The sequence below is a fragment of the Labrus mixtus genome, chromosome 12, assembly GCF_963584025.1.
Source record: "Labrus mixtus chromosome 12, fLabMix1.1, whole genome shotgun sequence".
NCBI classification, from domain to species: domain Eukaryota; kingdom Metazoa; phylum Chordata; class Actinopteri; order Labriformes; family Labridae; genus Labrus; species Labrus mixtus.
In genome coordinates, this window is record NC_083623.1 from 15,969,793 (window position 1) to 15,985,349 (window position 15,557).

At 40.7% G+C, this 15,557-nt stretch overlaps 1 protein-coding gene across 1 annotated transcript in view; it reads left to right on the forward strand.

Moving 5' to 3' along the window:
* Positions 1-15,557, forward strand: part of nbas (NBAS subunit of NRZ tethering complex) — a 161,698-nt gene that overhangs the window by 17,056 nt on the left and 129,085 nt on the right. The window contains exons 9-18 of the mRNA XM_061052279.1: positions 1,653-1,751; positions 4,016-4,154; positions 4,256-4,321; positions 4,445-4,573; positions 5,026-5,089; positions 5,636-5,829; positions 7,637-7,912; positions 12,917-13,042; positions 13,380-13,531; positions 13,661-13,801. Coding sequence (XP_060908262.1) covers positions 1,653-1,751; positions 4,016-4,154; positions 4,256-4,321; positions 4,445-4,573; positions 5,026-5,089; positions 5,636-5,829; positions 7,637-7,912; positions 12,917-13,042; positions 13,380-13,531; positions 13,661-13,801 — 1,386 coding nt within the window. The remainder of the gene's footprint in view (positions 1-1,652; positions 1,752-4,015; positions 4,155-4,255; positions 4,322-4,444; positions 4,574-5,025; positions 5,090-5,635; positions 5,830-7,636; positions 7,913-12,916; positions 13,043-13,379; positions 13,532-13,660; positions 13,802-15,557) is intronic.

The following is a 15,557-nucleotide window of genomic DNA, read 5'->3' on the forward strand; positions in this document are numbered from 1 at the left end:
CCCCCCTTAAATGAAAGATCATAAACTTTGGATGTTTTACAAATATAAATGAGGCAGTGAATATCGGCCATGAAGTGCTAAAACAACATTTAGTTTTGTCTCTTTTTGATTTTTTTTTTTTTTTAACATTTTGTGGCAGTTGGAATTTAAAACAAGCAAAAACATTCAGAAGGCTTTTTCTCTTGGCCTCTTCAAACCAAAAACTTCAAACAACCTTCCTGGATTTTGTGCCTGAGCTGCTTTATTTTCTGCTGATTTCAATGCATGCATGTTGCACACACATGCTTTGTCTATATGTTAGGGGCTGGTTGCACCTCTCTTTGAATACCAATTCCTTTGCAAAGCAGTCCTCAATCAAAAACACAAATACACATTTAGAATATTTGATCAATGCCATCTGAGTGTGTGTGTGCGTACATGCAAGATTCTACATGCTAGCTTTCCTCATGGCTGCCCTGGTCTTCTCTTTTTTTAATTAACCTGGATTTATTTCACAGATTTCTCATTTAATTCCAGTATGATTGCTGCAGTCACACCAAGCCCTGGTGTGCTGACACTCCAAGACACGGGATGATATTGTGTCTGTGTGCTGAATTTCAAATCAGACGACATCCTGCACTCTGTGACTTCCCTCCAGTTCTGTGTGCATAGTGATGTTTGCAAAGAGCGGGTAGAAAATGGTGATTTATTTTTTCTATTACAGGCAGATAAATGGTGTTCTCTGCCTTTGAAGCCACCGAGGTGTGATTGTGTGTGTGTGAGGAGGTAATTAAGATGTGCGAGACATTTGCACCGGATTTACTCTGAAAGTGCCGGCTTGTTTTTAAAGGTTCATTTTCAGTACGGAGCTTAAACTCACTCTTCTTCTTCATATGACTGCATTCCAATATTGTTGCTCAAACACTTTGAATTAGCATTTTAGAATTATTGCTGAGCCTCCACAGTAAGTCATCTCTCTCTCTCTCTCTCTCACTCTGTGCCAGCTCCTGTGTGTGTGTGTGTGTGTGTGTGTGTGTGTGTGTGTGTGTGTGTGTGTGTGTGTGTGTGTGTGTGTGTGTGTGTGTGTGTGTGTGTGTGTGTGTGTGTGTGTGTGTGTGTGTGTGTGTGTGTGTGTGTGTGTGTGTGTGTGTGTGTGTGTGTGTGTGTGTGTGTGTGTGTGTGTGTGTGTGTGTGTGTGTGTGTGTGTGTGTGTGTGTGTGAGTTCAAATAGACACGACTGCTTCACTTTGGCATTAACACTCAAATGTCCCGAGGAAGCTGAACCGTGGGAATCTTTCAAATCTTTCGTCTTTTTCCCTCTAAGCTCACTTTCCTCCCTCCTTGTCCTTCCCTCTTCCTTCCTTCCCTTCCTCTCTACCGGTTTACATGGCAATGAAACATTTCCCCAGTGAGATCCTCTGCACAAATTACACAAAATCTCCTCTTGTACCAATCTAATTTAGATTGCCCACTTAGATTAGATTATATATTTCGCCATGTCTCATTTTAATTGCTGCCGCGATTTAAATTGCTCTGTCATCTTTCCCCCCAAAACAGCTTTGTCGCACCATTAACATTTTGCACATGGGTGTTCGTGTTTTGATTGTTTGTTTGCCTCAGTGCAATTATAGGTGACATATTTTTTTTCTCACTGTCTTCTCCCTCCCTCTCAGTGTGGGAACCAATCAGAACTTCCAGGAGAATCACAGCTTCAGTTTCTCCACTCACTACTCCCATGGCATCACCTCGGCAATTTACCATCCTGTACATCGGTAAGTTGGTTCTATATACGACGTAAGGGGCATGCAAAATATATTTCTCGATTAATACATATTTAAAAAAATTAACATGCTGCCAAAATAAACACATTCTCTTGATACTCTTTTTTTTCCCCCCTCTGTGGCCTCCACAGTCCTGTTACGACACTGTTTCATCAAGACTGTTGTTCCCACATTTAAATTTAAACATCTACAAACATGCTTTTAAATCCTTTGAATCAATTTTTCACCCATAAACTCATTGCCCATGATGATGCTTCACGATGGCACATACAGCTTAAATAACCAAGTTTGGAAAGTAGCAGAGAGATTTCAAGAGCTTTCATCATTTGATGTCCAGGGGCAGTATGAGTAGACTGCAACGTGTCGTCAATATGCTCATAAATATGTATTTTTATTGATCACAGTTAAAAAAAAGGATAGTGTCAATTTACTGCATTAAAGTTCAGTTAACTGAGACCTATGCGGACAGTTTAGTTCAATACAAATAAAACAAATAATGAAACCTGGTCCGTAATAAACTGTAATAAAGCAGCAGTGAATACAAGGTATTTTTATGTACATACTTTTTCTTAGGCATAGGGGGATGTTACATTATGGATCAGGGCTAGGAAGCCTACTAAGGAATAAATGAGCCAATCTTTTTAATGCAATACATGCAGGAATTCAAGAGAGCAGCCTAACATGTCATTGGCCTCCCTCATCACGTAGCATTCAGAGGTTTGGGTTAATAATGTCTGGCTCACACCCATGGCCTGACTGTTTTTTTTTTTTGTTTTTTTTTCTCCACGCTCCCCCGGTCTGCACAAACCAGGTTTAGTTTGGCTGGTGAAGCTTGGTTTGGCAGCTTAATGGATTTTGGCAGCTACTGTCAAGTGTTTGCCAACTGATAGATGAGATGAAACTTTAATGATCCCTGTGTGAAAAGTGGGTCAGCAACAGAGAGAATAAGAAAAAAGGGAAGGTGAGGAGGTGGGTATAAAAAAAGTCATTCTAACAGCTGAACATACTTATTAGGTATGTATGGTAGAGCTGTGAAGTTGTTACCTGTTAAGGTTAACAAAGACACTGTTGGAGTGTGTGCCATGTATGATGAGCTGAACAGATGTGCTCACAGATACTGGGAAATGTTTCCAGATGTGAAGTAATGATTCCAAACTGCTGTCAGAGTTGATATTCTGCATGTTACGATGAATATGCAGAATATGCAGAGCAGTGGTAGAGTATATTGACAGTATGTGCATTTGTGTACACTTGAGTCAAATTTTAGTTGCTTTTCTTTAGAATTCAAATGAAACTGTATATCAGCTAAAGGATGGCAAGACCTACTCATGCCACAAGATGACTTTGTCACCATCTTTGGACTCAGGCATTCATCAGATGATACCATTTTGATTAAGTTTTTTATGTACCACTCATAGGAGGGAAATGTAGTTTTTACTTCACTAAGTCTTTAATAGTTTGGTTCCTAGGTATTACTATTGACTTCATTGCTCTAAACAAACAAACACACCCATAAGAGATTATGTTTTATTATGGACTGAAAACTGCGGTCCATATAAATACATATGAAGCAGTTTCAAATTAATTTAATGCTATTTTTCTTTTAAAGTTGGAATTAAAAACGTACCCACTGGTTTTTAGCTTTCATTCCTAAACGTACCTAACACAAAGAGGATTTCTATTTTTTTATTAGTCTTTAAAGTCAACATTGTTATCTTGCAACAGTGTTTATGTTTACTTGTTATTAGTCGACTAACATCTGTTTCCAACACTGTACAGGAAGTTGGTTTTATTCACATCTGACCTACCCTTCTGAAAGAAAAATAAACTTCCCATCAGTTTGCAGACTCCCTCACAGCTCTTTCAGATCTTCCTATATGTCCTGTGTCTCTGCACTAGGGGGCAGTGTTGAGCTGGACTGCTCTGCTTCACCCAAACCCCCTCTCTTTCAGAGTTCCTGACCGGCGTTGCATCTGCTGTGTTTCTCTGCAAGGAGAGACCCGCTGATCACTGTGGTCACTGCGGTATTGTTCGTGTCTTATCTGTGCTTGGCCATTGATTGTGAAACAAACCTCCGATAAATGACTCCTGCTTCTTTGCTAAATGGCACATCAGAAGTGTGAGTGCTCACTGATGACCCCTGGCTTGGACCCAGGCGTCAGAATGACCTCACAGTGACCACCTTATAATCCAATAGATCCGTCAGTGCACGATCAAATGTGTGGTTTTCATGTGCGTATGTTTTTGTGTTTCAGACTGCTGCTGGTGGGAGGCTGTGAGTCAGGGGATGACATCACATCCAAGGCCTCATGCTGCGGGATTACAGCCTGGAGGACTCTGTCTGGCTCACCTCACTACAAGCAGGTCACCAGCTACGAGGACGACGTCGATCCAGTGAGGGAACCAGTACACACATACACACACCTGTTTTTGCACAAATCATTCAAGTTAATATACCTCTCACACATATTTTGTCATATATTGTCTATATCTAGAACCAGAAGAGAGGTTTCCTCAGGATGCCCAGCTTCAGATTATTTTCCAGACAGGGGGATGAAAAGGTAACACAACTCTCTCCTTTCCATTGCTCTCTACTGTCATTAAAAGCTTAATGGGAAGGATCTGGTAATCAGTAAATGGTTTAAAAAAAAAAAAACTATGTATCTGCATTTTGTGATGTCCAGGACGGCGTGTTCCGCATGAGTCTGAGTCCGGACGGTACCCTCCTGGCTGTCATCCACTTCTCTGGGCGTCTGTCTCTGTGGGACGTCCCCTCCTTCAGACAGAGGGCCGCATGGAGCCAAGACCAGCAGGTACAACAGAACACCTCTTAAGCTGCTTGTGTTGTTTTTTGAAAGCATGCATGATTTAGCTAATGCTGAGTACACCTTTGTGCACTGCTGTTGTTTGTGATGTTTTTTTGGTACATTTATGACATTCGATGCTTGACTAACTGTATTAATGTAATCACTCTCTGGCAGACATACTGTATGTGTGTATTGAGAGAGGGGAGACTGTGTGTATATTTCTATTTGTTCTGCCATTAAACAGCAAGTGATATGGATTACAGAGAACTTATACTTGTCATGTTTCGCCGACTTATACGTTGTGTGTGTGTATGCTCTGCTTCATTCCCGCTATGTGTGCTGAAAGTGTAAACAGGGTTAGCAGATTAATCCCCCCCCCCCCTTCTCCCTCTCTTCTTCTTCTTCTTCTACTTCTTCTCATCATCCCATCCTCTTTGGTCCTTCGGTCCGCCCCGCAGCCAGGATTTGAGGAGATCAACCCAGAGTGGAAGACATCGCTGGAGAGGCGGAAGAAAATAAAAGGTAGTTTGGCCTGAGGGGCCGGGGAGAGACGACTTTGTTGCTGACACAGCAGAACAGCGTTGGATACAATTTAATGATCTTTGACACTTTTTATTCACACAGTTCTACAGTTATTTACAAGTACAAGCGCACAGAGAACATCAAGGCTTTTGCAAACATTTTTTCTCCCTCCACTGTGTCCGTGCTTTTGAGTGCGCCTCTCTGTGCTTGTGTAACTGCCTGTATGTGTAGGTGTGTGGGCCTGTTTGGGAAGCTGTACAGTCTGTTTTTTTGACAGTTTCGGGCCAGTAGTGATGGTAGCTGTGACAGCTTGTGTAAGCAATAATCTGTGTGAGTCTTCCTCCCATGCATGACAAGTGATAGATATGCCCACATGTGTAAAGATCTCAGGGAAGGAAACTTATTCCAAAAAAGTTAAGAAATAAGAGTGCACGATTATAGAAGGTGTGATTGATAACTAACTAAATCAAATAAAAACAGGCTCTGCTGCATTCTCCTCCTCATTTGTAAAACTAAACAACTCCCTCGTGTCTTTACCTGGCCCAGATAAGGAGCAGTACTACCCACTTGTGGACGTGAGCTGGTGGAGTGACAACGTGTTGATCCTGGCTCGCTGTTCCGGCTCCGTTACCGTCTCCTCTGTTAGGACGCTTCGCAATCTGCTGGGGAAATCCTGCGAGTGGTTCGAGTCGTCACCTCGAGTCACTGCAGCACACGATGGGGGCTTCCTCAGCCTTGAGGTAAATGTCAAGACAGTAGTGTGTGTGTGTGTGTGTGTGTGTGTGTGTGTGTGTACAGTATGTGTGTGGTAAAGTAAACAGAGAGAGGCCGTTTTGTAAAGTCATAGAATGATCTCTAAGGCTCATGTAAGCATCTTTTAGTACCAGTCTTACATAAAAGATCTCTGCCTTCAGGCTTATGAACGGCATATTGTCCAACAGAAAACAATTCATCCTTATGTCCTTCTTCTTAAGTGCCTCTTCAGTTCCTGTTCACATAAGCCTGGAGCCTGACCCAGCATGCACCAGGAGAGAAAAAGGGACTAGATCAGACGGGTCAAAGGTCTTTTATGGATTTGTCAGATCTTTTGTTTCAAAATTGAATGTTCACAACTAGAAAGTGCTTTTGAATGTACCTTTTTCTTCTGTGAAGCGAGCATGGTATGTAGTTAAATCCATCATGGTTTTACAGCACAGATGTATGCATTGATTTTTGATAGATCCTTTGAACAGCAGGCTGATGTGATGGCACTGAGGAGGACAGCTTTTTTTTTCTCACCAAGGAAAAGTCCTGTATGATCATCTTGTCGACATTATATTTATTGTTGAAAAACTTGCATATATGTGTCTGTAAAATGGTCGAAATGTGTCATGATGAAATATGTATCCCTCCTTTTTATCCCCCAACAAAGAGCTCCCATCATACTCCTTTTTTTTTTTTTTCCCGGCCCTTAGTCTTTCTTTCTTTTTTCTCTGATTGCATAGAGAGACACAGGGCGATAGAGGGAGAAGCATTTCTTTACCAGCCAGCTGCCAACTTTTTAGAAAGGTTTCATCAGCCTGCTTGAGCATGGAGTGGGGGATGGGTGCGTGTGCAGCTGGTTACACAGCTGAGGGTTTGTGTTCTGTGAAATGTTTCTTGAAATTACCTTCAACATGAAGCTTGCTGTGCGTTTACGCCTCCACAGATGTGCATAACTGTGACCTTGTGTGTTTATGATGATAACAACATGTGCATCTTCCCGTCTGTGGTGATGGGGTCGTGTATTAGTGCAGCACTTTGAAGGCTGGCTCCTCCATTGATTAAGGCGCTTAACATTTTACAGGTGCTAAATATTTCATACACCCTGTACGGGAGCAGAGCTCAGCTGGAGGGGTTAGCATTTTTCTCTAGCGATCTAAAACCCAGGGGGGGGGTATCATTACAGAATATGAGGACTGATGAAAAATTAACAATCACAAAACTACAGAACAGGGCGAGGAAAGTTGGGAAAAGTTCTTTGGACAGCGTAGATTTAGATGTCCTATCGAGCAGCTTGACCTTGCTGTTGTTAGACAGCCTGCTGATCCGGCACGAGGCTGTTAAATTAAGTGTGTTTACCCGCTTAAGCACAGCTAGATGTAAAGTGTGCTGCATTCATTCCATGCTTCATTTTTCAGTCCTCACCTCCTGCTGGCAAAGAAGTGTCCATACTCAGCATAAGAAAGCCAATCTGGGCAAAACCTGTAAATCTGACATTCTCAATCATGGAGAATAGGCATTCCTCTGTTTTTGTAGCTGTCTCTTTTCAATTAGGCCAACCAAACAGATGTACTTTGATGTAGAAAGACAGCTGTAGCTTTATGATCACTTTAAAGCCATATGTTAGCGGCATTATAAAAGTAATGTTTAAATCACTTGTGTATTTGTTTTATCTCTTGTAATAAATCCTCTAGTGCACCTTTATATTTAATTCCTTCTTTCCCATCCTTTTTTTTTTTTTATCTTTGAGTTTACCTCCTTCCCGTCTTTAATGCTGATTTTTTTATTTTTTTTTATTATCCACAGTGTGAGGTGAAGCTGGCTCAGAAGCGTGGGCGCCTGGAGAGCAACCTGAGCGGAGTAGCCGGTGAGGATGAGGATGGCGACGACGGCGGCGACTCTGACTCAGATGAAGAGTCCTCAGCCAAAGCCCGCTACTTTGGCTACATCAAGCAGGGCCTGTACTACGTGACGGAGATGGAGCGGTTCGCTCCGCCACGCAAACGCCCCCGCACCGTGATGAAGAATTACCGTCTGGTCAGCCTGAGGTCGACAACACCTGAGGAGCTGTACCGCAGGAAGGTAGGAGATAGTGATCATGTGCATTTTATGAATTTAATCTCACTCTTCTAGAGCACTCAACTTGTGCATTTCATTTACGAGGGCTTAACTTTGAATTTTGGTGCCAGAATATGCTGCCAAGGACAGAGGGCTCCTCTTGGCAAAGCTTTTTTTTAGCAGGGTCAGAAGTAAATTCAGAAGAGAGTTCACAGAAAACTTCATTGGTGTCCTCCTTTTGAATTTTAAAATACTTTTATAACCAAGCCTGAATTCATATTAACACATTAGTGAGTATCTAAATTGCAGATTCAGATAAAGGGAGGATAATGAGACCCCTGTACCACTGCAGTTCAACATGAACTATTCCATTGCACACCTTTCTTTTTTGGGGTTTTTTCTTTTTTCAAATACAGATACAAAAAAAAAAAAACAATCCGAGACATGAATATTCATACCTCAAACCAACGCAAAAATCTAAATAAATAAATAAAAATACAAGATATAAAAAAAAATCAGTAAAACACAAATATAATACCAAAATAATAAGATAAAAAGATTTAAATAGCAATAATAATACAACTTGGAGGATGTCTAGTAATTGCACACCTTTTTAACCATTCTGAGGACCATCATGGTCTAGGAACTGTCGGAAACTCATTTTAAAGTTGTTTAATGTTTTTTTTAGCTCTACTTTTTTTCCAACTTTTGGCCTTTATTAGAAAGGACAGCTGAAGAGGGACATAAAGAGTTGGGAGGAGAGTTCGGGGGATGACATGCAGCAAAGGGCTGAGGTCGGATTAGAACCCTTGGTTGCTGTAATGTCTGTTGACCGATGTTGGAAATGATTATGACTTTGCTGATCCCCTGCCTTTTCTTCTAGCCCAACCTAAAAACTGTTCACATTGGTGATTTTGGAGTGAAATGGATTCATGCTTGGATTACAGCTTCATCATTTTATTGACCCATTCCCTACATAAAAAGCAGCATCATTAAGTATCAATGTCTCCAATATTTATGTGACAGAACAAACCCCTGCAAAACTGACACTGGGCTTCTAGCAATCCTTTTTTTGAGTTTGAATAAATCGCCAGTTGATTGGTTTGGTATTGAGATGTTCATTCACTATACATCTATACATCTAGCAGTGTTCATATTTCAGATCAGTTGTACACACGTTCTTTTGTTTGATACTTTTTTGTTGCGGTCGCAGTGTGTTCAAGTCTGTCGGAGCTCTGAAGGTTGTATATCCATAAACAGGATTAAGTCATATTTCTGTTAGTGTTGAGTTTTTCATTTTGACACTCACAATAAAAAAAACCCATCTTATTTGCTTCAGCAAGAAAAGCTTTCGTCAGTGTTTATGTTGGGATTTGAATGTTCTTTAAGCTCTGCAATGTCAAAAAAAATACCAGAGCTGACATGCAGTTCTCTGACTCACTGAGTTGCATGAATTGGTTCTGGCTAAGAAATTGATATTACCTATTTAATATGCCAAAGACTCTCCATTTCTAATTACGCTTTTTATATGGCATTTATCATATTCAGACTGATACATGAGTCACATTAAGAGCAGCTGTCAATTGTCTTCAATGGTGGATATCACATTTACCATGTGATTCTTCATTTCTTTTCAACACTTAATTTAGCAGCAGCCGAAGGACGTTATATGAATCCGTGTGGTCATTGACTGAATTATAACAGCCTGATCTGCAATATTGGTTTCCGACTTAATTAATCCTGTGCCAGCTCACTGAAGTGCTATTGTTTTGTTGGCTCAGCTCCAGAGTGCTGTTGAGGAGAAATGAAAACCAAGCAAGATGTTCGTTCTGCTTTAAGGCTATTTCCTCAGTCCCGGGGGTTTCTATGAAATGCTAATTGCTGCATTAGAAATATGGCTGTTGTTGCTGCTCGCTACAAATTGCAGCAGAGACAACAACACGCTCTATCATAAAGCACAGTATCGGCTCTCAGCGGTCCCAAGTTTGAGCACGGTTCATCAGTCATTTTTATGACCCATCATCTACTTCCTTCTTCATCATTGTCATCATCATTAGATGCCATTAGTCATCTCCATCAGTCCTAACAGTGGTGAGTTACAAAGTAATATATCATTATTATCTCTGTGTAACACTCGGTACCCACGGCACTTGTCCAGCTGCTGAGCTGCTCATGTTTGAGTTGTTTTTCCCTTCCTTTTAGTCACATGTAGCACATGTAGGCGTGTGGGTGCAGAGAGGAGGGGAGTCTGTCTTTATTGTCTGAATGTGAATGTATGTCATTGCTCACTGGCTGATGCATGCCCATTTGGTTTATTGTGTGTGTAAAAGTCTTCATGTTGCTTATGCTATATTGACATTTCCACCCTGGGCTACACACACACACACACACACACACACACACACACACACACACTCTCAGCTGTCAGAATGACCTGACCTCCAGCTACTTGAGGTTTGTAGTCCAATTGACTCTGAATAGGTCACTACAAGTGCTTCTGGGTTATTTCCTCAAGTCAGTCCCTTCATGTGTTGAGGAGTTTGATGATGCGTTCGGTGGTATCACCCTGCCTCCGTAAGTAGCACACTGATAGGGCTGCTAACAGTTTTATTAGCCGATTCCAGAGAGAGAAAGAAGCAGTTTTTGATGTCCTCCTACGTGAGGTTTAACTGTGTGGGGTTCTCATTGCCCTCGAGGAATCACAGTCTGGCTAATGTGTTGCTTTGTACTCCTACACACAGAAAGAGATGGATATGCTTTGTGTGTCTGAGTGTGTGTCTGCGTGTGTCAGTCAGTACACTCTCACACATGTACTATACACACATGGGGCCAAAAACTGAGGTGTCATACGGTTGTTGGATCAAATCATTTTGTAAGACATTGATATGACATAAAGCCTCTTTGGCATCATCATGTGTTTACATTGAAAACAGCCCAGTTAAAAAAAAAAACACTTATTTAAATAAATATAAATATAAAACAAAAGATTTGAAAAGTCTTCTGCCATGTCAGCAGCTCACTGAGGATTTACTTTGGTAGAGAAGTGTTTAGGGCAAAATGCTAAAATCAGTTTGCAAACATGACCATGCTGCTGAGGTCAAACCTGATGATCCAGGTTTTAGCCTACATGAGAATTGGCCAATATTAGCATCCTTCACATACTCGTGCAATAAAAAAGATATTTGACAAAATATTTGACATTATGCTGGCTTTGGCCATTGCACTGATAGCTAGCATCATGCTGTTGTTTGCTTTTGGCACATGGTAATTAGGCTGAAGCCATTATACCATTGGTTTCAGTTGCTCTATTCTTAAATAATCAGAATCAGATTTTTTGGCCAGGTATGCTTACACACACACACACACACACACACACACACACACACACACACACACACACACACACACAAGGAATTTAACTTCGGTGAACTGTGCTCTCATATGTACAGGTACAACATTAAATATCAACAATAAACTGTTGAAATTTAATTAAATAATAAGAAAAGACCAATATTTACATGACTAAATATGAAACAGTGAAGTGGTGAATAGTGCAAAAGAAGCTGATGTGACATGATAATAAGAAGAATGCAGTTATGTGGTAGATGGGTCAATTAACATGTCAATTACAGTATATACATAAATAAGTGTGCGTAGATTGATCATTTAAATTAAAAAATATCTATATACATATATGTATATTCACAGTGATGGATTGGATTAGAGTCATTTCAACACGACAGGTCTGACACTCTGTGACTGTTTAGTGTTCATCAGAGTGACAGCCTGGGGGAAGAAACTGTTCTTATGACGTGTTGTTTTTGCGTACAGTGTTCTGTAACGCCTGCCAGAGTGGAGGAGTTTGAAAAGTTTGTGTCCAGGGTGTGAGGAGTCTGCAGTGATAAAACCTCTGGATGGGGGGCAGGTTGACACCAGTGATTTTTTCTTCAGTCCTTATAGTCCGTTGCAGTCTGTGTCTGTCCAGTTTGGTTGCAGATCCAAACCAGACAGTGATGGAGGTGCACAGAACAGAATGTTAAACATGTTCACCATATTAATTGATGTTAAATATCTTAACTGTACACCACTTGGGTTTGGTTTTACCAATAACCTTATTTTTAGCTTAGACTAGCTAGTATTTAAGAATGCTAACATGCTGAACTGAGATAACCGTGGTAAACACATACATGTAGCTATGGCTAGCATTGTAAGTATGATAGCATGCTTAAAACTGCTACTAGCATGGCTGCAGCTATTTTTGTTATTTACTGTAAGTCCTGATGCTTTTAAATGAAGTCCCGATATCTGGCTCTAGATTCTTTCTTTGTGTTTTTTTCTTTGTATCTCTGATTTTCTTTCTTCAAATATCTGCAAATATTTTATCCCGCTCCAGCCAATCTCTTTATCCCCTCTGTAGCAGACACAATGCAGACTGTGTCACATTGCACAATGCTACACAGATTAAAATCTTTATTTGAGAGTTGTTTTTGATCCAGGTTTTTTAGTATTCAAAGTACATACCAATGATTGTGATAGTGCCATAGCTTGTGCACAGGTGTATTTGAAAACTTGGCTTCTTTGTCATTCAGTCTGATCAAAGATTGTGCCGGGGACTTTCTCCTATCTGTGTTTTTTTTCTACAAATTATTGCTTAAAATACCATGTGGCTGGAATTAATTCAATGTATTTTTATCATTTAAATCATTTTAGGAACACAGTGCATGATGATTGAATCTGTTCCCGTGAGAAAACAATAAGATATTAAAAAAAAATACCCCCAAAGAATAGGAAATGAATATTGTGAATCTAACCTTTAAAAAAAGGAAGAGAAGGAACTGTTTTTCCAGTGGAGTTGTCTGCTTAACACATTTCTGAATCATCTGCAAAAAAATATAATTTTCCCATATATTCCTATTGTATATGTTTTTTTTTAAATGCCATCTGGCCCAGAGTGTAAGGAAAACATGCATATATATTGATCTTATTCACATAATGTGTTTATTTTGTGCATATTTGTTTATCCCACAGATTGACAATGAAGAATATGGGGAAGCTCTGTCTCTAGCCCAAGCGTATAATCTTGATTCAGACCTTGTCTACCAGAGACAGTGGAGGAAGAGTACTGTCAGCATCGCCTCAATACAAGATTATCTGGTAAGAGATAGAGGAAACAAAAGACAGAGATGCAAGAAAATGAGGAAAGGAGGAGGATGGATGATTTAGAGGAGAGAGATAAGAAATTGTATCTCAGTTTTAGTGTTTACCTCCGATTATTAGACCTCTGGTTTGAAATTTACAGTATATTTGTGTGGGCGAGTAGGGCTACAGCACATTAAGTGCAGCACAACCCCCTGACTTTATTCCACGCATCATTTTTACCAATTTGTAGCACAATTTTCACACCCTCCCCTCCTAATTTTTTATCTAATTTTCCTTCTATCATTTCTTCTGAACTCATTCCTGCCGCTTCCAATCCCTACATCCCACCCAGAGCAAGATCGGCAAGCGCTTATGGGTGCTGCATGAGTGTGTAGAGCGCGTCCCTGAGAACGTTGATGCAGCCAAGGAGCTTCTGATGTACGGCCTGAAGGGGACTGATCTGGAGGCCCTCATAGCTATAGGAAACAGGGAAGATGGGGGCAGGTATGTAAAACACAAGCATTAGAAAAAATCACCGATGCAAACCTGAGGCTGATTCTTCCTGACAACTTTTTTTCCCCCATATTTTATTTTTTAGCTAAACTATGTATCATTTCCCTTGCCACTCTCCAGGTTTATCATGCCGGGCGACGTCGACCTGGATGACCTTCCCTACGAAGAAGACATGCTGCCAGACGATGAGGAGCTGGAGATGAAGAAAGAGAGGGAGAGCAGGAAGAGACGAGAGCTGTTGGCCAAGGTCGACTTAAGCAGGTAAAACACACAAGCACTCCCACTGTTGGTTTAGTCTGCTCACTTATTAAGTCAGACAGCAGCGATGAAGACAGAAAGTCAAAGCAGGCAGAAATGCTGCCAACGATGTGAATATATACAGAGTCTAGAGTATTGCTTTGAACAAAATCATCCAGGCTGGGAAGTGGTTACAGAGGCCATCCTTCAGCTGGAGGACTAACGCCTGGTTGGCAAGCATCTGCCTCAGTAAAACATCCTCCAGCAATTTACCAAAGCCCATATTCAAATATTATATTCCTTTTTACAGTTTTGTACACGCAGTATGGTACTTCAGTCAAGCTTTGGACCATACTGAAATAGATCAGCAACTATGGGATTAAAAGCTGATTTTGTTGATGCCCTGAGTTTTCCCCTTATGCCACCCTTAGTTAGATATTTGTGTTTTTTAAGGTAACAACTACAGGATGGATTGCTCTGAAATATGCCACACATTTGAATGGTTCTTAGTGGATAAATTGTAATGACCTGACTTCTGCTTTAGTGCTACTTCAGGGACATTGTTTGTGTTTCTTTTCATGAATCATGTCAACTTTAGAATTTTATTTGGCAATTAAGGATTGCCAGATATAAACCCCCTAACTTTGGCAAATGCTTGACCTCATTCTTGAGGAGACATCTCCTCTCCTAACTAGAGCTGATTTGTAAGATTTGAAACTGGCAACGACATGAGGTAGAAGTTTGTATTTGTTCAATACTTTGGTTTATGCCTGAATATGTGCTAAGCTAACAATAGTTCCATGATCATCAGCCAAGCTGCTTATAAGCTCATTTGAAATATAAACAAAGTTACTCAATATCGTAAACATCCAACCTATTGATATCAGCATATTAACACAGTCATTGTGAGTAAACAGAGAACATTCATGTGACCAGTACAGCAGCATAGCATGATTGTACACAAGTCTTACACATATTACTGGAGACTGTTTGTACAGTATTCCATTAAACTTTCAGACAGCACCACCAGATTTTCCCAGCAGCTTGAGATGCTCAGTAGCAGTTGTTGTGTGGGAAGTAAAATCCCACTAATGTGAACCTGACGCTGACCGTGTGAGTCGCCATGTCTGCAGGTTTCTCTCTACTGTTTAGAGATCTTAAATTCCATCATAACTATTCATTGTATCAAGAATAGCGATGGGTTGATTGACTTCATTTGGATTTGTTGTAAAAAATAAAGAAAGAAAGAAAGAAAGAAAGGGGAGATTGTGGTAAAGGTGATTAAGGTTGAAGAAGAGCAAAGCGTGAGGAATTAGGAGAGAAAGTTGCCAAATGTAACACTGATTGTTTGATTAGGTGGCACACCAGAGAGGGGATCATAAAGGCGGGGACATTAATGAGGATAACGGAGGGAGAGAGTGAGCGCTGGTGGAGATTAGTGGGTAATCTGCTGGAGGTAATTTATGCCTTTGTTGTCGAGTGCCCAGGGAAAGACTAATGAAAAACCCTTTAGTGATCACTAATCACCTCTTACATACACAAACACACACAAACACACACACACATGCATGCAAATACTCACACCCATGTATCTTGAAACAGTCTTAAGCACACCACCAGTTCACACAATTAATGATGCACTTTTAAAATGCATATCCACATGGTGCTCACGCAAGCAAGCATGGTGCATAAAAGTATCTCAAGCGTCAGGAGCTGGACTATGCTGTCTCTTTTCCCCCCTCTTACCTCAGACACTTAACCACTGAGCCTCCAGCCTGCA